The sequence below is a fragment of the Aythya marila genome (genome assembly GCF_965140915.1).
Source record: "Aythya marila genome assembly, chromosome: 1".
Lineage (NCBI taxonomy): Eukaryota > Metazoa > Chordata > Aves > Anseriformes > Anatidae > Aythya > Aythya marila.
The window spans coordinates 200,458,963-200,482,817 of NC_139042.1; the positions used below are offsets into that span (position 1 = coordinate 200,458,963).

Consider the following 23,855-nt stretch of genomic DNA (forward strand, 5'->3'; position numbering starts at 1 on the left):
AAATTTTCTCCAGATGTATAAAAACAGGATTTGAAAGCCTCAAGAGCCGTAAGATTACTTCCCCCAAGCCCAGAAGGTTTATATTAAAAATGCCATTACAAAAAAAAAAAAAAAAAAGCCAAATCAGATGTATTCAAGATCAAAAACTCTTTCCACTGCAAGTGGCTGTATTTTTCAGCTGAGAAATATATAAACCTTTTTTTTTTTTCCCTGATAAATACCACATGAAAGATTAGCCATTAAAGTCTTCATATTTACAGAAACAACCGAGATTCAGCTTCGACTGCTTCCCTCTAATCATCTACCCACATCAGCCTCCAGTGGGAAAGCTGCCAAAAACCTCCAGCATCCAGCCCTGGCGGGGCTGAGTCTCACCTAAAGCTCTACGATACAACAGCGAGGCTCAGCTCGGTCTACACAGTTCCCCGAATAATAAATTGAAATAAAAGCAAGGGGCACAGTCAACAACCCCTAGTCGTGGTCATCCCTCCTTCAGAAGCTCCTCTGCCGTGTACAGGATCTGTTTAGGATCTGTTCAGCATAAAGAATAGACCTAAAAAGGAATCTACAGAAGTGGGGCGTACTGAAAGGAAGCTGTAGAGAAATCTGCTGCTTTATGGGTTTTCTGCAGAGCCCGCACGAAGTTTCTGTCGGTGCTCAAGCACAAACTGCTCCGATTCTTCCGCTCTCCCTGGATCTTGGAGATCAAAATGTGAGTCACGCCTGGCCCGCAGAGAGCCTTATAAAGCATTGTACTCCACACACTTCGATGGGTCTGTTGGGAAGTGCTTCTGGCAAATGGTCATGAGCCTCTTCAGCCCCTGGGAATCAACAAAACAAGGACAATTCTGTAATAAAACTGCCGTTGTCAAACAGTCTACAGTGACTGCTCAGCTTAACGTGAAGAATTAAAAACAAATGGTTGCTGTTCTGGTTTTTATTCGCTTGGTATTCCATTTTTATTAACCTTTCTCCCTGCAAAGTACTAAATATTACAAATATCCTCAACAAGGCTAAATGCCAAATGCTGCGCTTGGGGCACAACACCCAGGGGGAAGAGAGGCTGGAAAGCTGCCCGGCAGGAAAGGACCTGGGGGCGCTGGTCAACAGGAGCAGGGACATGACTGTCCCCTTGTGCACCTCAAATGTTGTGTTCAGGTTTCGGGCCCTCGCTGCAAGAAGGAGGTGGAGCTGCTGGAGTGTGTGCAGCGAGGAGGTGTTGGTCTCTTTTCTCAGGTGACCAGTGATAGGACACAGGGAAGCAGTCTCAAGTTGCACCAGGATAGGTTTAGATTGGAAATTAGGAAGAATTTCTTCACAGAGAGGGTGGTCAAGCATTGGAATGGGCTGCCCAGGGAAGTGGTGCAGTCCCCATCCCTGGAGGTATTCAAGAGAGGTGTGGATGTGGCGCTGAGGGACACGGTCTAGTGATGGGACTCAGTAAGTCAGGTTGATGGTTGGATTTGATGATGCTGAAGGTCTGTTCCTACCTAGCTGATTCTAGGATTTCCAATATTGGAGGAGTTTGTGATTCTATGATTCTGTAACTGAAGCAATTGGAAATTTCAACCCTCACGATATGTTTACGTAGTGAGGAATCACAGAAATGCTTTAATCCCTCTTCAGCACCAAGGTGGAAAACAGCATTACTGCAATAAATGATACTTAAAAGAACCCTCAATATTAAAATGAGTTCTAAAAGAGCAAAAAGCCACTTCTAACACCAAAACAAGCTGCACAAATATGGAGAAGAACCAGGTTCCTTTAGAAACTGAATGTCTTGCGAGCAGAGGTGTCACCCCTCCCTGTATCGTCACCCACCCTGCCCTGCGCAGTGGAGGCAAGCTGAAGAAGTAATCAAGAAGAAAGGCAGAATGGGGAATTTTCTCTCTAATGCTTTTAAAGCATTGATTGCCAAAAAAACTGACAGAACTCCTGTGGCTTTTTTCTTTCAAGTCATACATAGACGCCTAATAAAAAGAAGGAGAACTGCTGTGGTAGCAGTGTAATTTAGCAACGACACTAACTCCACAGCAGCAGTCACGTGCCTGTCGTTATATCCTCCATCTGTGAGACAGCTCCTTGCTGTAAAGAAAACGATTAAGCAGAAGATGTTTTCCAGACTCCTGCCTGCACTGAAAAGGCAAAAGCATGTCCCAGCAGCGCACAGACTCGCTGCTTGGGATGTTGATTGCAGGTTCGTTGTGCATCAAGCTAACCTGATCCCGATTTCACTGCTGGGAGCACCGAGAATACTCCACGTGCTCTGTTTGAAGCAGACCAGCTGAGTAAGCCCTTGCATTTAAAACCAACGAGAAGAACATAAATGTTGAAAGCCAACTTTGTATTGGCTCTTTAAGTTGTGTACTTCAGGACTATTGATGAGAACTCACAGTGGGGAGATGAACGTGACGATTTCCTTCACCAATGGATGCACTTTCAGGACAGAAGGGACAAATCGGGGAATTCATGTATGTTGTATCTTCCAGAGGGTATGTTAAGAGAGATCAAAAAACACTACAGAGTTGAGATCTTACTGCTAGAAGAGTGGTAAATGGACACAGAGTTAATTATTCACCAAAATTAGAAAAGAAGCATTAGAACAATGCTGAGGTCCACAACAATCTTCTTTCAATGGTCCAAATCTATTTTTTAGCACAGCCTAACAAAAAACTATGTAGTCTATACAAGCTGCTTCATCCATTAGATAACTCCCAGCAAGTATTAAACTAAGCAGAGCCTGTCTCTGAAGATGTGTAACCTGCACATCAGTTTTTACCTTGCAAAAGAATTGATCAAATTTGATTTGTTGTCTCTGTAAATGTCTGAAGCTCCTCCTGACTTCACAAGGGTATTTCCTCGGATTGTCATATTAAAAACTGTAGCTGAAGACAAATCAAAAGGTTATACTTGTAGCCTCAAAAAGAGAGTGGAGATAGAAGGGGAAGTTGTATTTTGCAAGCAATCAACTAGCAGGCATCTGCAGAAGTTGCAGTGGGAGTCCCTCTGCCGCAGCAGGAAGGTGTTTGTGTAAACCTCTCCTGTCAGTGGCTCCGAGCTCTGTGATGCTGCTCCTAGGCTACAGAGTTAAGCCAGAAAGACTTTAGATTGTTGAGACTGTAACTGGCAAAAGGCAAATACATTTACCAGTTTGAGGAGAGATGACCCACTGCACTGAAAGGCCAGAGAAAAAACAGCACTACGATTAATGCCACAACTAACAGAAGCTCCTTACATGAGTATGAATAGGAAGAGAAGGAATTAAACCTGGAATTCTGAGCCCACACCATTAAAGAGAGGTGTTTGTGAAATGAAAGCAATTATCTAGTTGCAGCAATAGTCAGGAGGGCTGTATTTCATGGTTAAAGACAGCACAACAGGAGCATCAAACTCCTTAAAACCTTAAGTTAAGCAATGAGGGAACGGAGGAGAATAAAGCATGTGGTCACAGTTACTTTGGTGTTAATGCAGGATTACAAGCATTAGACATGAAAGCATTAAGCGTTAAGGCATTCATTCCTCAGCCAGCACCAAAGATGATGCAGGTCCAGGGTGAATTACCTATTAAATAGATGTCACAACGCCTGTCCTGGGATGTTTTTACCCCATCACTTTTAACTGTGAACCTCTCAGGGATCCCGTAACTTCAAAATCAAATTTGTTGGCTTTCCAAAGCTACCGTTACCTGAATATATTTCCTCTGAGTTTCATCGTTGAGAACGTGGGCTACGTGCTTGGAGAAAATCTTTTCCCGACCCGTTCGAGCGTGGATGCCGACCATGGTTACCCCGATAGGCCAGGGAGCGTTCCCGATCGCCATCTGAAGGTAGGCGTCGTTTGCCTGAAGAAACACAGCGCACACACACTTAGCAAAAACAGAAAGGGCATCAGAAGGGTTTTTTGCGTGGCTTTGCATTGCTGTAAACACATTCCTGCTTCTCTGAATCAGGTTTCATTGCATGGTATTAAGCAATTTTTACACGACACCTTCCTAACATGATTCACTTGAACTCTCAGGTAAGCAAGGACTATAGACTTTACCTAATAGGCGATAAAAGAAGGCACTGAATGCTATTTATTAATATTTACTTACTAACATCTAAAGATTCCTGGGATTATTTTCAACTCAGCCTGTTCAGGTTCCTGTTTCTGCTGCAATCACCCTACCACCTCTCCTATTTTGGTTACAGACTAAAGCAGCAGCTATCAGGCAGAATGGTTAGCTTGCAAAGAGGCTGAGAACCAGTTCTCTAAAAAATTGGGTCAAACAAGCACATTTGTAACCCTGTTTATGAATGGCCCAGCAGCACTGAATGACTCTGCAGTCTCCCCATGAAGATAGCAGCCCCCATTTCTTAACATAAAGCTGAGGCAGGCACCAGCCCTGGGGAAGAAAGAGAATAAAGCGTAAGGGAAGATAAGCAGAAAGAAAGGGAGAAAAGCACAAAAAGAAAAGGGTGAAAGGCACAGAGCATGGACAAAAAAGCAGCATGGCATCTGAGAACCAGGAAGCGAGGGGGACAGACACACACACAGCTTCAGCAGGACATTCCTCCACTATTAGCAAAGAGCTGTAAGGCTCACTGATAAGGAGTTCATTTATCACCTCCCAGAGACTACACGGTAAGAAGTTGCAAGCATGACCAGTGCGTGCAGTTTCTTTACATTTGGCACTGTTCAGAGGCACAGCCTTAGTCAAACACCTGCTTGCTGACTGCTGTACTGCTTTGTAATGAAACATGGTACGTGAGCGTGCAATTAAGGATTCTTCCAGGACTGTCACAACAAGGTTAATTAAGGTTGAGTGGGCAACTTGCGTTCTGCCATTTGCCTGCCATCGCAGGTTGATTTCAAAAGTTAAATCTTTGCAGCATGTCACCTAACAAAACCGTAAGAAATCAGGGCTGACAGCATTTGCCAGGCTGCACAAAGCAAAAAAAAATAAAAACTAAAATACACAATAACAGGAGGCAGACAGAGATGAGAAATAAGTCTCTGAGGAAACAAAACAGAAAAGATTATGAGGATCTTTAGAAGTACGAGGCTCATTAGGCTCATTAAAGAAAAACACTTCCAAATATGTACTCAGCCTCCCCCTACATCAGAGTCTGTGAAGTTTACATACAGCCAGGCACCTGTGGGACAGAGGAGCACAGGTGATGAACCTAGGAGATAAACTGCATTCCTGCACACTCGCTGCTTTACTGGGGAGGCATCAGAAAGGCAATTTCAGCAACTTCGGCATAATGATGACAGCCAACGGAAAAAAAAAATGCCCCAAAACAAAACCCCACTATCACACATCCCACACTTCTGGTTCTACTTTAAAACGATTTGGATTAAACTTGCCTTAGGCCATCTCAATTTTTTTTTCAATAACAAAGCAGGTTTGCTTGCTTACTAGACAAATTTCCCCAAGTCCTCACAAGTCTACTAAGAAATACGAGATAACCAAAGGTAAAACAAAGCTAAATTTCCTCTGGATGCTTAAGCAAACTCTATCAGTAGCTGAGTTCCTCTTCTGAAGGCCCGATGCTCCCTCTAAATTTGTGTGAAGTACTTTTGCCTCCTCCCTAAAAGCAGACTTTGTCCAGAAATGTTTCATTAGTTTGCCTCCATCTTACCAGAACAGCTAATGTGAGTATGGCCAAAGAAAGGGACAGTGTCTCAGATTCAATACCTCAATTCACCTCAATTAATTGCTAATTAATTAATCAACATCCCATTACCGTGAATTCAATGCCTTCATTTAACCTTACTGTATCAGATTTGCAGCTCAGTATTCCTCTGCAATTTAATATAACCTGAGAAGAACTGTGTTTGTGCCTGCAAGCTCTGCAGTTTCACCATCAAAAGACCTTCTGACAGACCGTGGATCAAACACTATCTGCAGCCTAACCTTTAAGAGCCATTTTTCATTTTATTTGAACATGCGCTGTGTGTATTTCCAGCTATGTATCTTCAAGATGCAAAAAGGGAGATGCTGAAGTACAAATCCAATCTATTAAGACCAGCCAGCCTAAACACGCGGGGGGAGTACGAACATACCTTCACATATTCCCTCTGCAACATGAATTTAATAATATCTGTTATTGATTCTTTGATGTCTGCAGGAAGCGTCTGCAGGAGAAGGAAAAAAAAACACACAAGAGCTTTACTTTCAAATATTCAACTCAGGAAGATCATCCTACTCAGCATTTAGACAAAGTTTAGCACCCCAGCTTGAGGACTTTAATGAAGGAAAACATCTTCCTTGTTTAGCTGGTGGATCTGAAGCACAAGAGGTTAAGTGGTTCTATATAGTAGCTAGTGGCAAATTGCAAAAACACAATCCCAGTTCTTTGGGATTGAACATGTGGTACATAAAGGAACACCTGGAAGAGCAGTGGGTAGGCAGAAGAATTCACTGGTCAAGATAAGAAGGGCAGAACTGGGGGTCATGGGCTCCAGCCACAAAAACCCTGACCAACGCACTCCTCCTCTCATCTTCAGCTGAAGGAACAGGAACCTCAGGAAAAGGCACTAAATACTGTGAGCTTTGAAAGCAGCAGCTAAATAAGTCTTAGAGGATGGTGACACTGACAAGTGACTCACCCTTTTCCGAAGCTTCCTGAAGAGAGGCCTCAGGTAGGACTCTGTTTGCTTTTGGGTGGCACTGTTCAGCTTCCCCTGGACTCCTCGCTTCACGTAGTCCTCTCTGGCGTTCAGCTCCTTGGCCCAGACACCGAGAAGAAACTGCACAAGGAGCAAATTTGTGTCACAGTGCCATCTAGTGACCACCTCACCAAAGCAGATGGGAACCGTGGTTTAAGGCAACACAGCAAAATGAGTATTTTGGGGAGAAAAATGAATTAAAGAGGCAAAAATCCTCTTTCAGAGGGATGGGCACGGAGGAATGGGTTCTCAACTTGTGAGAAGAAGCCTGAAGAATGGTAAAGAATGCAGTAAAAATTCAACACACTACAACAAACTTGCCAAATGTACCTTCTGTCCACCCAGAAAACCATTTTTGAGCTTTCTTTGTCTTCCTGCCCAGCCTGAACTTTACCAAAAAGCCAACTTATCCTATTTACACAAATAAAAGCTTCAACTCTTGCTGTGGCTGCTGATAATCACATTAGTTACACAAAGAGCAAATGACTCAGATGAGAGACAATACAGGCTTCTTGACAGGAAACAAGGAAACAATTTCATACAACCCACTTGAACCTGCTTCCTCAGCAAAGCCAGCAGACTTGCCACTAAGTTCTTTTATTTCACAAAGCAGCACCAGGTGACATTTCATTTTAATTTGCACTGCTCCTGGGGAAGGCAGGTGGGGACTCCCTGTGAGTTTTTAACATGGCACATAGAAGTAATTCCATCCAACTGCCCCAATCATCATGCGGAAATCAAAACCATATTTATTTTGTCTGGGAAAGTAGAACCAGATTTTGCTCTCCCAGCAGCTCTTTCCCAGGTCTCACAGAAGTCTCTACTGTGACTAACCAAGGCAGTGGAAAGCGAAGTATTAAATAATAATTAAAAAAAAAAAAAAGCACAATGAAAACTTCTCTCTCCAAGCAGCTAGAACCTCACCAAATAAACGTATCTGCATAATAGTGAAAGGTATCTCACAGCTACAGAATAATTAGTCTATTTGAGTGGCTTACCTTCAAGAATTTTGTTATGATGTCCATGTCATAGTGATCATCACCCCGTCCTAAGGATTCTCCCAAAGCCTAGAACAGAAGACAAAAAGGCAATGATTTCCACGCTGTCTAGATATTTTCCACCACCATAGCAGAGTGTGATTCACCGCAGCGTGAACTGTAAAATATCCCATCAGTAAACCCAAACACTAGCTAGGAAATGGAATGATACAGCTATGTAACTTACTGCTCAGTAATCTAATAAAAATTTAAGTCAAATATTATCTGATCTTCCTAATAGCTAATCTAAATCAACCCTCTTTTCACTTAAAAGCATTACTCCTCATCCCATCACTATGCTCCCTGAAAAGAGCCCCCCATTATTCCTGTAGCTCCCTTTAGGTTCTGGAAGGCCACTATAAAGTCTCCCCACGGCCTTCTTTTTTTCTAGGTTAAATAATCCCAGCTTTCTCAGCCTTTCATCATAAATCAGGTGCTCCAGCCCTCTGACCATCATCATGGCCTTTCATCCAGTCCCACTCTAACAGGTCCATGCCCTTCTTATGCTGGTGCCCCAGAGCTGAACACAGTAATTATTTTTAATAATTCTTTAATAATATTATTTTATAATTCATTTTAATATTTTTAATAATTCTTAATTCTTTGCTGTTTTTTTTTTCCCCTAAGTTATTTCACTTCTCTGATTTACCAGGGCTTTCTATCATGCTACCGTTTCATGTAATTGTAACTATGAAATTGAGGGAATAAATCCAAAAATAAAATAAATTAAAAAAATAAAAATAAAAATAAAAATAAAAATAAAAATAAAAATAAAAATAAAAATAAAAATAAAAATAAAAATAAAAATAAAAATAAAAATAAAAATAAAAATAAACAACACACTATCATGTCATCCCAATACTCCATCTTCCTGTTAAAACCTTGGAAATGTTAATACTAATGTTGATTTCTAGAAATATTTTCCAGTAGATACACCTGGATAATTTATTTCCATCGCCCTCACGTTTCCAAAGTGAGTTTATTTTTAAAATTTCCTAGAATTGGAACTACCTTCAGCGTAACCCTCTATGCTCAAGAGAATGCAGTGAAAGCAGTGCGCTATTCAGACTGCAGTGTTTTCAAACTTTGTAAAAAATAAAATAATAATAAAGACTGCTTTCATGGCTCAAACCATGAGGTGATGTACTATGACATCAAAAAGGGAATATTTTGAGAACTAACAGATTGCTAAAAGCAGTCCCATTACAACTGGTATCCCTTCTGGTACTACAGGTATTTTACCCCAGAATTCCTGGTAGGTACCCTAAGAAAAAGGTCGAAGCTATCTCCTAATAACGTATTCATTTCAGCTTTTGGTTATAAATCAGATTATTTCTAAACACGTATTTGGAGGGATATTAAGAAGATTAACTTCTGCAAAGAGTTTGAAGATTAAGGGTAAAAGTCTTTAGCTCAAGTTAATGTGCTTTTCCAAATGTCACCCGGAAATACCAGGTGCTGAGTGCATTTCATGGCACTCGTTCTGCACTCACGTACACAAATACTTCAGTATTCTTTCAAAGCACAGTAGTCATTTGCACTGAAGTTCCTGGGGCACATCTTCACTGCACTTGTATTTTCTTTAACTGCCTGCTTCTAATTTTCACTTCGTTGTCCTGACTGCCTTTATATCAAACATTCTTTTTGTGCATCTGTTTTTCAGAGTCCATCTTTCTTGTACAAGGAAAATTCATCTGCTCTAAGCTCATCACCGTCTCAAATACCCATTGGAAAAGCTGTAGAATTTGTGATCAGGTAATACTTTTTTATTTAATTCTTTAATTCTAGAACTCTACAGGAGAATCCTAACTGCACCACTTGCCTTGCAGAAAGCTCTGCCCCTTTTTTGATGAGGTGTTGTAAACAATGATCCCTTGAGTTTTCACATGTCTACTGTAAGCCCTAGGGTGCAATTCAAGGCTTAGCAACCTTAATTTCCTAACAGAGCATATTTAAGGACTTTTTAGAATGCTTAAATTCAACGTTGAAAACAATCTTGAAGCTTTCTCACCACATTATAACAATAAATACATGTACATCTGAACTCCCTAGATTAAATTCTATCCATCACATACCTCCAGTTCCTCAATAGTAGTATTCTCTTCATGGACTTTCAAGTCATTCTGCGAGTCATCATCTCCTGCTTCTTGGCCGCCTACAATTTCATTCAGATACTGCTGGTCGATTTTATCCAAGGCAGCCTTCAGGTCATTTCTCAGACCCTGGAAAAGATAAGAAATAATTAGTTTATTTTTAAAAATAATAAAAACAACACAACAAGCAAATTAAAAAGCGTTCAGAACAGTCACAGCGAGCATACAACTCCTGTAAAAATACACACACGGGTTTAATTTTGTTGTCTGAATATTAACTGAGTTCAACAAATGCTTCTGGATTGCTTCAGTACCTAACAAAAAACATGTGCATAAAATGTGCACACCTAGAAGCAAGACTTTTTAACCATAGCTTCACGATAAGAGCCCAGAGGACTGTATCAACTTCTAGGGCTTCCTTCAAGACATTTTCTCCTAGCAAGGCAATGAGCCACCCCAAAACAAACAGAACAAAAAGCATAACCACCATCAGCTCTACAAGTCTTCACATTCACCCTGAAAAAGCTGAAAACAATGCAAGTAGCACTACCTGAGTGCTGGCACATGAAACAGTTACGTAGCTTCTCCTTATTACCAATGATTTAAGCAGAATGTTTTATACAGATGGTTTAAAATCCTCTTCTCCAACACATCTCTACTTATGACCTTTCTACTTCCTAATACTCCTACTACTGCCATCAAGAATTTTATCATAGATAACAATGGTGGGAGAGAAGCTTTTCTCAGCAAAATTGTGCTTTAAAAATTTCAGATCTGTTTATCCTTTTGTAAAGGGCTTGAACAGGTAAAAGTGGTCCTTTTCTAGGCAGCCCCAGCAAATTTTTTTCAAACTATTCAGTTTATCCCAAATTATGGGAGAAAATCCATAGCTTCACACTCTCAGCTGCCTTGCAAATCTGGTTGATAATAAATGCAACACAAACTCCAATCACATCTCTTCACTTACCTGATCGATTCCTAAGCCAAAAGGAACAAATCAGTAAACTCTGATATATATATTAGTCATTTCTGAAGCCAAACGACACTTTAAGTGGAAGGAGGAGAAAACAAAGCTTCCTTAACAAGTTATAGCTCTGGAATCGAGGGATTTGCAAATTTACTAACATACCAGGAACACAGGAGTGTTTTCTTTCTTACCTGAACAAACAGGCTAGTGTGAACAGTAAGTGACTGTCTTCTCTACTGCTTATAAAGGTCTCAGGTTTTACTGCCACCTGGAGGCCCCTTTGTCATCTGAAAAGGCCTAGAAGGTTTCTAGGGTGGAACTGGCTAGCATAAGGCGTTTTACTTGTGCACAGAACTATCAGAGCACTCCTCAGTGGTTATCCCACCATTAATAAGTAAGTAAGAGTTACCTTGTTCACTTCAGGTGCAAGAATTTCTATCTTCCTCAGCCGCTGAAACGCATCATAATCTGTTTCTCCAAACAGTCTCACCGGCTCGCCTCTCTCTCGTAACCTCCTGATAACCTGGAAAGAATCAAAGCATCCCCTTATGCAAACCCATAAAGGAAGCAAAATAAAATCCTGAAGGCTAGATTTATTTGCTTTGCTTAAAATAACAAGCTGTGCTGGACTGGAGAGGAAACGGCGATATTTTAAGCAGTATAAAAATGTTCCAGACACTTTACAATCTACATTTAGAATTCCTACGGTATTTCAGCGAAAGGTCACTCCAAATATTACCAATCTAAATTTTGCATAAAACCCCAAGCCGTTTCCTATAATCTAACTTCTTCCTGCTATGACTTGTTTAAACAAATACACAAAAATCATCGCGCTGGCAGAGCATAAATACTATTTCCAAGATCACAAAGGAAGCTGATGATTGTCTCCTTCACTCTCACTTGTCAGGGGCAATAAAATATGCCCCAACAAGGCTGCACGCTGTCCCAGCACAGTGAAAATTCTCTTCCTTAAGCATTTGGCGAATATTAAGTCCCACAATCTAATATGATTTAAGGATAACTGAGGTGTAGCAGCCTCCCTCAGCTGGTTTGCAAAGTTATGGGCAAAGCCAAGAACTGAACTTCATTCTCCCAAATCTTTACCACATGCATTGCTTGATGAATCTGTTTAGACTTTACACACATTACTCATTCGGTGTACCAAGCAATAGGCTTAGTGATGCACCAAGAAATATTCTGGTGACCAAACTACACCAGCAGAGTGGCTGGACAATTGCAACCAAATTCATGGAGACATTCATTCATTCACTCAGTTCTCCAAGTGTCTCGCCTACACTAGCAAACATTTAACTTGCAAAAACATCAGAACTAGGGGGTGGATCACACCTTGATCAAAGCAGGCCAAAATCTCAAGCCAAATCTCAAATGAAACATGAAACCAATAGCCCACACAAAAAGTTCTGTGCCTGAACTGTCTTGTGAAATTAAGGGGATAAAATGACATCTTGGATGATCTCAGCTGTGAATTCTGGTATTTCCCAGATAATTTATTCTATATTTAATATTATTTCTAAACTTCCCGCTTCTCTTCTACTTTGGGGTATAGATCTGTTTTATGAATTCACATTCCCATAGGTAGTCTTATCCTTAGAAAGGAAAAAGGGCACACCATTTGCTCTAGCTTCGGGATTTCTTCTAGAAATCAAGATAAATTTCCTACAATTTGATCTGAAACAAGATTTAGAAACTATGGGCTACAAAGAGAAGTCGGGGAAAAAAATACTTTGAAAAATCCAGCTTTTGATTGTGGATTTTACCTCCTGTCTGGAGAGAGTCATTGGTAATTTTTCTTCTGCCAGTTCAAGTTCCAGCACTGGATTTGTTGAAGTCAGTGGCTTCTCCTCCTCTTCCTGTTGCTGCACCTACATTTAACAGACAGTTACTAATAAGCAGATGGAAATAAACCTACATACAGATAACAATGTAAAAGTACAGGAACTCTGCGACATAGATTGTAATACAACTACGAGCTTCTAGTTTCAGTTTTTATTGACTGTAATTGAATTTCACAGAACAATAAAAGCTTTTAAAAGTATCTGTATTTAACAAAGCCTTCTGCAGGTTGCAGGAAGCAACCTGCAACCGGAAAGGACAACTGCTTCAGTCTGTCAATCACGTGTCAGCATGAGTGCCAAAAATAGCAAACCCACCCTCTGCCTGTTGGTTCCTGCCCCTGCCTTATCCCCACACGAAGGCATTCGCTCTGCTGTGCGATGGCCCAGATGGGAGGAACAACTCAAACAGAAAATAATCTGGCAAACAAACAGAAAGGTACTCCTCTCAGCCCACTGAACCTCATCCAGCTCACCAGGCAGTAGCACAAACACAAGCCTGGGCACACAGGCAGAAATGAAAACCCAAGAAAGAGCAGACAGAGAACGAGGCTGCTACTTCCAGTCAGCCTGAAATGTTTGGTACCTGTTCAGCTGGGCTTCGAGAGGTGCTTGTTTAAGGAAATCTTCCTAGCAAGCTTGCCAAATGAGCACAGCTTCTTGTGGGTTTAAAAAAAGATACCTACACCTCCTCATAAAGATAGCATCTCATTAACGACTTCTTTTCATCTAAAAGAAGGTCCCCGAATCAAACAGAGCTTTCCTTCTTCATTACTCAATGTTTTAATAATGCAAAAAGATCCCCCTTTGATCAAAGTAACTCGGAGACAGCAGCCATGTAACTACAGTTCCCTCTGTAAGCTCAAGTTTGACACTGCTGATAGCACAAGCAGATTGCTGTCAGTAATATTCCTATAATAGGAAACATTTCCAGTGCTCATTCATAACTTGCTTTCTCTGAGACTTATTAAAATTTATTTCCTTTCTGTCCTTGATAATAGGGAATAATCCCACTTAATCCCACACCATTCTTTGTGCCAGGACAGTACGTTGTCATTTCCAGTGTGTGTACTCAGGCTGAGCAGTCTGATGACTGTACCAGATTATTTTTAAAGTAGCTTTTATATTCTCCCAAGGCAGAGCAGCTCCATGGCCATGCAGGGATCCACCCCGATGGCTCCAGATTTCCAAGGTTCAGCCCCAAATCTCTACTTAGTGCTACGCTACCCGACACAGAAATCAATCCTACAGTCACAGGTGTTCAGAGCGAGCAAGGGAAGGACAATCAAATCAATGCTTCACACAGAAAGGGAGGGGGAAAAATAAACTTCCATCAGTGCAGGAGAGGGGGAGTGGACAGGGGACAGAAAATACAGAGCTGTGTAACTATATAAAGAAATACACTCCCATGGCAGAAGGATAGGTACAAACTTTAACTTACAAACATTCCTGAAATCATAAAGAGACAGCAGCATTGGGGAAAAAGATTTGGTCCGTTCTGTCAGATGGACTTCAAGTTACGAGTGGTATTTTTACCACAGTTATTTTGGTTTCAGCGCTTTCTTTTTCAAGCAAATCAGATGAATTTAACTTATTAAATCTCAGCAAAGCAGAAAAGCACCTCGATTGGAAAAGAAATCAGTCCATATTCTACATCTTATTAATGCAGTAAAGAGCAAATGCAGAAATCTGGGAGGCTCAGAAGAGTTACTAAACAAAGCAACTTATTTTAAAACCATTTTGAGGGTTACATTTCAAGTCAAAACCCATCTCGTAGCAGCACAGAGATCCCATTTAACCGTTGTGCATGATTCTGAAGAATTCAGGCTAATGTTCACAAAGCACCACGCCATCACTTCCACTCAGAAAAGCGGCTGCATTCACAGACCACTTCCCCATGACTATATGCTGCACGTTCCAGAAGTCGTTTTGGCGCGGGTGTTCAAATAAGTCTACAAACGGATCAAGGTTTCAGAATAAGTCACCGACTGCGACACGTCCAATTGAGAACAACGTTCCTGTCCGTGCCCAGGAACAGTAAACAAGACGGTGAGCCTCTGTCTTTCTAAGGAGAATGCAGACCCCCTCGCATCCACATAGAATAATCAGGCAGGCAGGCAGACGCACACAAAATAAAACTGCATTCTTTCCATCACAGGAGAACTACTTCCCTGACACCCTTATGAGGCAAAGCCTTCCAGATCACTCATTTGTTTCCAAGTGCACCCTACGTTACCAATTGTTTGCTCTTGTTTTGCCAGCCAGAAAACAAACGCGGTGTCGCGCTCTTTCAGTGCTGGATGGCTGATGGCCAAAGGAACAAATCCGTACAGTAGGAAGGGTTGGCAGGTTTTTTAATAGGCACCCACACTATACTGATTTCTTTTGGACGTTTTGACAAGATTTTGAAAGTGAGCTGAATGGACAGTGGATCCATTCTTTTCGACAGGGGGAGGTGGCTATATCAGATCCAGTGTTCATCATGCCTAAAAGCACAGTTTAAAAAGAAAGGAGACAAGCTTTGATCCCAAGCCACTTCATGCTTTCCACAAAAAATAAAAGAAAGAAAAGGAAAAGCCAAACCATAACACAAACTTAAGTAGCTGTACGTCATGCATATCTTTTCCTGCATTGAAAATGGGTTCGGAAACTCATACCTCTCCAGGTGGCTTCTCATTTACAGGCTAATGTATAACATTAACAGATTGAACAAAGAACAACAATTATCATTAACAACATTTATACTGTTGAGAATAAAATGTAGACTTCAAAGCAAAACACACAAATTCCTGAAAGAGTAAGTACAATACCTTGTAGCCGCATCTCTGGAAATAGGCTTCCTCTTCTTTTTTAGCTAACTCACTGCGTTTGAAATATTTCTTATTTCCCTAAAAGAGAGGAAAGCCGTTAACATTTTACAGTTTCAGAAACCTGTGGGAAAACAGCTCGAACCTCCTTACTTGATGTGGTGAATTCAGCTACCTCCTTTCACAGAGCTGGCTGCAGTGCCATGTAAAAAGCACATATTGGGAGCACCTCTGAAAATCAGCAATACAGGGTGACTTCACGGCACAGTTATAAGCAGGCCTGAAAAGTCCAATGAGGTCACCAGCACTTGAGAAAAAAAAAACTTTGTCACAAGAGATCACGGTCCCAGGTAGCACAAAGCTCCACTTCAGATGTGCACAACAAGGCTCAGACTGTACAGTACAGGAAAGATGTTTAAAAAACACGTTAAAAATGTGACTTCACACTAAATAAACCGAATGGGAGTACTCATCTTTGTGCAATGCATTCTGTATACTAGATCGGTGCACCTGTGAAGAAATGTGTCTGATGAGACCATCCAGACTCTGGCTGGTAACTGCAGTTTTAGGGACATGATTTAGGGGGTGATAGTGGTAGTAAGGGGGCGGTTGGACCAGATGAGCAACCACTGCTATCAAACTGACAAATGTGAACTGAGGTCACCAGAAAGCCTCCCAGTGTCACCAAAAAAAATGGTTTGGGTTGGAAGGGACCCCAAAGCCCCCCCAGTGCCACCCCCTGCCATGGGCAGGGACACCTCCCAGCAGCCCAGGCTGCCCAAAGCCCCATCCAGCCTGGCCTTGGGCACTGCCAGGGATGGGGCAGCCACAGCTCCTCTGGGCAGCCTGGGCCAGGGCCTCACCGCCCTCAGAGGGAAAATTTTCCCCCTAATGTGTGTTTAACAATTACACTTCTGCTGCAGACCAAACGATGGTTTTAACCCCAAAACATGACAATAAACTTTGGCTCAAACATGAAGTACTTCTCCTTTCTCTGTACCTTGCCTGACCCACAACAGCCGCCAACTGCCGCTCTTTACCCCCTAACACCCAAATCCTAACACTCAGCCGTTCCCAAAAGCACTCTGCTTCCCTCAACCTCCCTTTAGTGCTGCGTTCAGCTTTGGGCCCCTCACTACAAGGACATCGAGGCCCTGGAGCGTGTCCAGAGCAGGGCTCCCTTTCCCTAACCCCCAGCCAAAACACCTCAGGCAGAGGAATGCGGCGGGGCCCTGACCCCAAGGCCGCTGTCCCCAAGGCCGCTGTCCCCAAGGACCCCCCCGGTGTCCCCAAGGACCCCCCCCGGTGTCCCCAAGCCCCCCCAGCCTCACCCCCACCAGCTCCTTGTCCTCCAGCTGCTGCCGCTTGCGGCTGATCTCCCGCTTCAGGATGTCCATGGCGGCCTTCCTCCACCTCCTCCTCCTCTTCCTCCTCCGCCGGAGGTGGCGAAGCAAAACAACGCCGTCACTTCTGGGGCTCGGCCTCGGGCCGCCGAGCTCCTCACAGCGACCCCTGGCGCCTTGGGGGTGTGGGGGGAGACCTCAAAATGGGGGCCCGGGGGGCTTCAAAGGGGTTCCGGGGGTCCCTGGCTGACAAAGGAGGGCGGCCGACAGCGCGGGGAGCCCGCAGGTTCCCCCGTTGTGCTCAAAGGCTGAAGAGAGGTCAAGGCTGAGTCACGGAATAAAAGCATTAATGTTGGAGAAAAACTCCAAAATCACCTTTTCCAACCATCCCCCTACCACCATTATCGCCCACTAAACCATGTCCCCAAGCACCACGTCCAACTGTCCTTAAACACCCCCAGGAACGGTGACGCCACCACCTCCCTGGTTTCAGTGCCTGACCGCCCTCTCTGAGGAGAAATTTCTCCTCATTTCCAACCTGGGAAGTGAAACCTACTGGAAATGAACCTGTGAAAGTGAAACCCGCAGCCGCTGTTAGCTTGTCACGGGGCATGCAGCTTCTGTGACACACACGGAGATAGCGAGAAGGGAGCTGGATCCTGAAATTTGTCCTGTTCCCCTTCCTGACCTGCTTTTACCCTGTGGCTAGGGAGGTCAGAAAGGTCCTGAGCAGGCCTCAGAGACTGGATAAGAAAAGCCAAATGTGGAATTAAATTCATCATATAAGGGGAAATCATAAAATCGTACTATGGTTCAGGTTGGAAGGGACCTTAAAGATCATCTAACTCCAACCCCTCTGCCATGGGCAGGGATGTCTCCCACTAGATCAGGACCTCATCTAACCTGGTCTTGAACACCTCAGGGATGGGGCATCCACAGCCTCTCTGGGCAACCTTCTCCAGTGCCTCACCACCCTCTGAGTGAAGAATTTACCCAGGTTTAAACCCTGGGGCACAGGGCAGCTCCTGCTCTGCCAGCCTTTTTCCACCTTTCAGTCCTCCCAGATTCTTTCACTTTCTCCGTCGTGAACTCCTTTGCCCTGGTAGCTGTTTTGGAGGGCTGCCACTGTAACCAGCTTTCCACCTGGTTTAGATAACCTGAGCACTAAGGCTCCTTCTTAGAGAAAATTAAGACTACAATAAGGCCCATCAATGTAAGGGTGTTTTTAACCCCAGGCTGGAGGGGTATGGGTTAGAAATCAAGCCCTGTTTTACCTCAGGCTTGAATGCAATCACTGTGCAATGAGGAAGCAGGAACAGTCCTCCTACGCTTTTTCATAGCTCTCTTAAAGGAAATTATTTCACAAGCGACGGGTGGAAGGATCTGAGCAGGTTTCAGGAGAGAGGCCCATGGGGATGTGCTCACACTGGGGCAGGGCAGAAATGGGGAAGCTGTAGAAACGCTCTGTGGTGGGCTTTATGGCAAACTGCTCCGGACACTGATGTCTGAGTGCCAGCTGCCCCCTTCAATTAGCTGTAGCGCGGATATAACCTTAGACCTTGCTTCATTTCCTGCCTCATTCTCTTGCTCCAGTTTGACATCATATCTCAATTAGAGACGGTACGAAATGAAAGAGGAAAGCCAAGTTACACACAGTATTCCCAATAATGCAATTACACTGAGCTGATACCTATTCCAGAGACTTCCCTGGTTTATAAAAATCAAAACAAACTAGCAAGGTAGCAGGAGGGGTTATAACAGACAAGGAAAGCAGATGAACAATTTATGCTAGTAAGCAGATTTGGCTAGGTTTGAAATTAACACTGTACCTCTAAAAGGTATCTAAAAGTTCGCTAAAGATGACACAAGCTTCCAGTCTTAGCTTCCAGTCTTGATTTGGTGCCCTTCTTCCTACTCCTGGTTCTGTGCTCACTTGCCTCCAAATCCCATTGCCATTTAATGAAAATGCTCTCTGTGATCAAGACAGTTGTCCTAGGGAACATAAGCGGCTATCTACAAAATAAAACTTCTCCCAAATGTTGCCTTATATATGTAAATATCTATGCATGTTGGCTCTGTTTCTGTGTATCTCTCTGAAGAGTGAAAGGAAAAATATGTATTTGGTGTCATCCATATCCTCAAGATTTCTTTTCCTGAAGAGATTACAAACTATTTTGCTGTATAAAAGTAGTATTTCCTTCTTTTTCTTTCACTAGCAACTCATGAGGAAATCCAATCCAGCTTGCTCTCTGGTTTCTGGAAGGGCAAATCTGTTTGATTCCTCTTTGCCTTGGGCTTAGGGCAACATTTTCTGCAGGACATAAATTACTGAGACAGTTGGGTCAAGTCTTGGCTGGAGCCTGCTCAAAGCTCTTCCATTCCTCCTAATGCATTCCCAAGGGTATATCTGCGCTCACAATCCATTATGGTCCCTTCCTGCTTCATTACCAACCTCTGGTCCTTTGACTGCCTCCATTTAGACATGGTTCTTTGGTGTAGGATGGATACCTGGAGCCTCCATCCCGGGACAAACTCATGGCATGCATGACAATTCACTCTATGAGCTCTGTTCCTTGGACAACGTGGCATGGACACGTTGTTCTTCCACGCGATGGGAGGGTTTCTCCAAGTCTCCAGATGCACCGTCGCTCCCAGGACATGTGATTATGGAAACTGCTATGGACGTAGCCGTGTGTTATGAAAGCACACAATTCCTCCACCGTGCTGGTCCCTCATTCATGCAGCAAGCCTTTCGGTGACATCAGCATGTAAGATATTTTTAGCATGTAAAATGGGTGCGTTTCCAAGCTGTATTGCAAACTCTATCTTTCTCATTTATCATATATGGCATTACTCTACTCATTAAAATCAATTAGGTCACTGCTATAAATCCTTAGCTTGACTATTTATTTTCTACTGCCTGTGTTTTGTTTCTCAGGGCAAATGCGGCTGGTTTAGTACCACAATGCCTGTGTATTTCTATCTCACATGTGATTAATAAATGCTGTATTTGCTGTCAGGCTGTAGCCAGGCCGTTAAGCTCTCCCCAAACCACTTGCAGAGTCTTGAGAGCTCGCTGCCGCTGAGCTTGGGTCTGGAAGCAATAGCATTACCAGTGTTTTTCCTATATCCAGGTTTCCGCAGACCTCTGGAACAACCCCACAGAGTTAACCACAAGCCTGCTTTGAAGTAATTCACTTCACAACATTCCATATTAAATCAAGACTGACAAGGGAAATCTAGAAGCTGCTCAAAACCTTGGAACATTCATAAGAGCCTTGTAAGTAATAGAAGTACAAGCTTAAAACATACAGAAGGTGTTTCATTCCAATTTCTTGATGATTAACTGATTGCTCAGCTTTATTTGCTGCAAGCCAACTGTCAGCTTGCAGAGAGATTATTGAAGGCAGCTCAGAAATACATCATTTCACTCAAACAACCCAGATGTCATCTGTTTGCCAAAGTGGTGAAGCTGATCAGAATGACTTTGGTTGTACTCAGTTTATACTCAGTATATATTCAGTTTATATTCAGCTGTTTTCAGGTTGTATTCAGTTATTTATGGCTATCCAGTTTCACTTTTCAATCTGATATTAATACAGAGGAAAACCACAGCTCAGCCATTGTATGCTTTCATTTGTACACAGGAGGTAAACCCGATACCTTATTGCTGACTGAGACTGCAAAAGAATTCATTTCAAGTAACGGAGGGCACAGATCACTCTTGGAAACCTTTTTCAAATAGGTGCGTGGTTCCTTTTATTCTTCTTCAAAATACAGTGGCAAAAGATGATATCTGATAAAAGTGGTTTTATGCCATGGCTAAATAGGCCCACTTCTGGCAAAGGGAGCTCCATGTCCAGGCTCACTCCTTTCTTCATTTATTAAGGCAGCCATGAACTTTTAGGAGGGGATTAACCCATCTAGTTCCCCATTCTCTGCCCCCACATTCACCTGGTTTGTTTAGAGGCATCTTCAGCTTGTCACATCCACAGGTCACCTCCGCATATGGGACAGTTTGTTCTACACAGCCTTGGTAGCACCTTTGCTACGGTTTGCAAATGGCACATCTTTAAAATTCTTGCACTGGGGACATGCCCCTGCCCTCCATAGAGTGAATTTAAGCCACCTATACTGGGCTTGCTTTTTGTACTTTCCTTTCAGAAACCTGTAGCCAGTGGGACACAATCTCCAGGTGGTCACAGATGGAGAAACACTCAGCAAGAGGGAATAGGAAAGAAGACAAGGTGGGTAGCACTCCTCCATGCCACCTGCAAGCACAAGGAAAGTTCATGGGTGATGCAATGGCAGAAAATAGTCCCCAACATTTCTAGCAAACAGAACTCTTCAAAACATCCATGAAGGATCCAAGAAGCAGGTTAATTTGTTTTGTTTTGCTTTTTTAAACAATCTCTTGAGTAGGTCTTGTGGCAATTCAGCCCCCATAATTCCTGTCTGCCTGGACAGCCCCATGTCATGCCCCACTAAAATGCTTAGGAAGGTGGTGACTCCATATGGGCGTTACTGGTTAGTAGGGCCAGTGTGGCTCTCAGAAACACGCTTGAAATAACTGTTTGAATGACAATTAACCTCTGGTCTTGATAAGGGAATAGGTAGGTGAGTTGTTCAGGTTGTCTAAAGGACACGAGTCAATTCTCATCCCAGCAGTTTTAGTTTCTGTGAAACTGAGTTGTGCTAGAAAGTAATTATTGCTTCTAAAAAGCCTTATGTTTAGGAACAGCTAATTAGTGCCAAACTGGCTGGTAGGGGAGATATCCGAGGATAATTTTGTTGTTCAGGAAACAATTTATGGCATCATGTCATCAGAGCCCGTAAGGAATCCATGGCTCGGGATGTCAGTAGGAAGACTGTGCTCTTTTGACAGCAGTGCAAACACAGACGCTGACTGCTTGTGACAGCTAAACAATTCAGAGCACCTTGCAGGAAAATGATCGTGCAATTTATTGTTGATATTTCTGTAGACGGTTCTTATTTCCATCACTTTGTCAGTACGGGGCAAACCACATTAAATACAGAACGTGTACTCTCAGCATCAGTCTGCACAACCGATACCCAAACTCTTTCCAGGAAAGATGCAGTAAGAGCAGTAATACCTGCAGCTGCAGGCTGCTCTGTCAAATTCCATGCCCTGAGCTTCATATCCACGCAATTGTCTCTCTCCTGAAACTTCCCTGAAGGAAGGTCTGTACATCACAATCCTCACTTTTTGAGACATCTTAGCTGTATTCAAATTATAGATGAATAAACACAATGGAGGCCTTCAAATGCCAAACAGCTCTTGCTGAATGGTAGAAAAGCTCATAAAAACATCTATTTTTCTTCTATTTTTACATGTATGGAAGATAAATGGTTGAGCGTATTGTATCTCTAAGTTTGAATTCATTAGTTTCTATCCAACCCAGGCAAGAAATCTCTGAAAGTTGTTACTAAATGATCAGACGTCTCTGTTGTCAGTTTGATCCCTGCAGGATTTGTCCATCTCAGACAAAATGCCCATTCAGGTGTACTGGCTGCCTCAGCAGAGAGGTCAAGGACTGAAAGGGTGATGAAGTCTTCAGTATCTACACATCTCTAAAGATAAATCCAGGGGGAGCCACATTAATGAAAATGCTGCTGCATATATCTTCCTGCTGAATAAAAGCACCATTTTCAGATGTTGTCAGTCTCCAGTCTGACACAGATATTAAATTCACATAATCTGTCTTTAAAAAGTGCGCAGCGAGTAGATTTTGAACCACGTTGTATCTTGCAATAAGATTTGATAATTTTTTTTTTGGAACTGAAAGGCAGGCAGGTAGTTACGAACATGTCTTCACCTATTTCCCCTGCCTGAAATGTAAGTGCTGTTTGAAAACCTTTAGGGAAACCGAACATCTTCGTAGGAGCTGCAGCAACTTTTCGTGCATGTATTTTAGCTTACATCAGTGTTCTCGGCTACAAGGATTATAATTGAGTGGGGAGACTCTCCTTGGGAGCGGGGATTGAAGGCGTTGAGGCAGCAGCCCTGTGAGTTGACAGGGATGCTAATAGAGCCGCGGCGGAAGTTTAGAGAGCAGATCAGAGCAGCTGGGTGGGCTGATAGAGGGGATCAGGGCAGCCCAGAGGAGCAGTAAGAGGATCCAAATAAGTGGATTAGTAGCATACCAAAGCACACATTACTTTTAGTTTTCAAAGTCCCATTGATTCTAGCGCAAGTGCTTTTACTAATGTGTGGCAGGAGAAACGGAGGGGGATCAAGGCAGGATCAAGACGCAGAGAGCAGCTCCCTGTGGCAAGCTGGAAACAGCAAGAAGACTGGGCTGGGGGGGCACAGCATAATGTCCCCACACCAGGACTCAAAGGAGGATGGTTGTTGTCTGGGCTCCTTCATCCTGCAGCCTCAAGGAGCTGTCTAATGTCGCTAAACACTATTGTTCCTGCAGCTGATTCTGCATTCATTTGGTGTCTGTAGCTCCAGTGATTGACTCTCCATGGCTGCGCTCCTGTCTCTGCCTTCAGCTGCTGTGGCTGGAGCAAACAGCCACAGAAATGCAGGTGTGATTAGCAGCACAGCCTTCTTTGAACTCTTCCTAGCAGGGGACTCGCCGGGCTGACGGACTCTGAGCTGAGCTGGCCACAATTTGTGCCTGGAGCATTCATCAGCGATAGGACCACTCAGCCTAGCTGTGCTTGGCTTCCCATGATTAACGCTGATCCCTGAACTCCCCCAAGCTTCAACGTGCCCTTTCCTTGAGTGCCAGCCTGGGTTTACACTTCATCTCTTAGAGGTGGTAGCGATGCAGAGACACATCCAGACTTTGCTAAGATTTCTAAAGACTATCACTCTTTATAGAGCACAAAAAAAATCTGAGTTTCAGGCAAAATAATGAGCCCTGCTCACATTGCCCTCAGTTACCTCGAAGCATCTTGGGTTTTGAGTCAGAAGCAGGGCAAGATTTGTGCAGCTTGTGATTTTTCCATGTTGTGGAGAAGCACAGAATAGGCATGGATATGGGCTGATTTCACTTTAGCTTTCATGAAAGGGTTTTTGAAACCTTTTCCTCTTTATCCTCCAACCAAATCCGTTGCTTGGACACCTCG

General features: G+C 43.1%; 1 protein-coding gene across 2 annotated transcripts; it reads right to left on the bottom strand.

The window, feature by feature from the left end:
* Positions 1-132: 132 nt before the first annotated feature.
* On the bottom strand, positions 133-16,842 carry PRPF18 (pre-mRNA processing factor 18). 2 transcript variants are annotated; one of them, XM_082754688.1, is made up of 10 exons: positions 16,743-16,842; positions 15,415-15,492; positions 12,530-12,634; positions 11,161-11,274; positions 9,767-9,913; positions 7,653-7,721; positions 6,595-6,735; positions 6,049-6,120; positions 3,686-3,841; positions 133-821 (listed from the first exon to the last, which is right to left on the bottom strand). In XM_082754688.1, exons 1-10 carry the CDS (start codon positions 16,806-16,808, stop codon positions 741-743), a joined length of 1,029 nt encoding a protein of 342 aa, XP_082610814.1. In that variant the 5' UTR covers positions 16,809-16,842; the 3' UTR covers positions 133-740. The 2 variants fall into 2 exon arrangements, with proteins under 2 accessions (XP_082610814.1, XP_082610815.1); XM_082754689.1 differs by lacking the exon at positions 133-821 and adding an exon at positions 2,665-2,885.
* Positions 16,843-23,855: the final 7,013 nt, after the last annotated feature.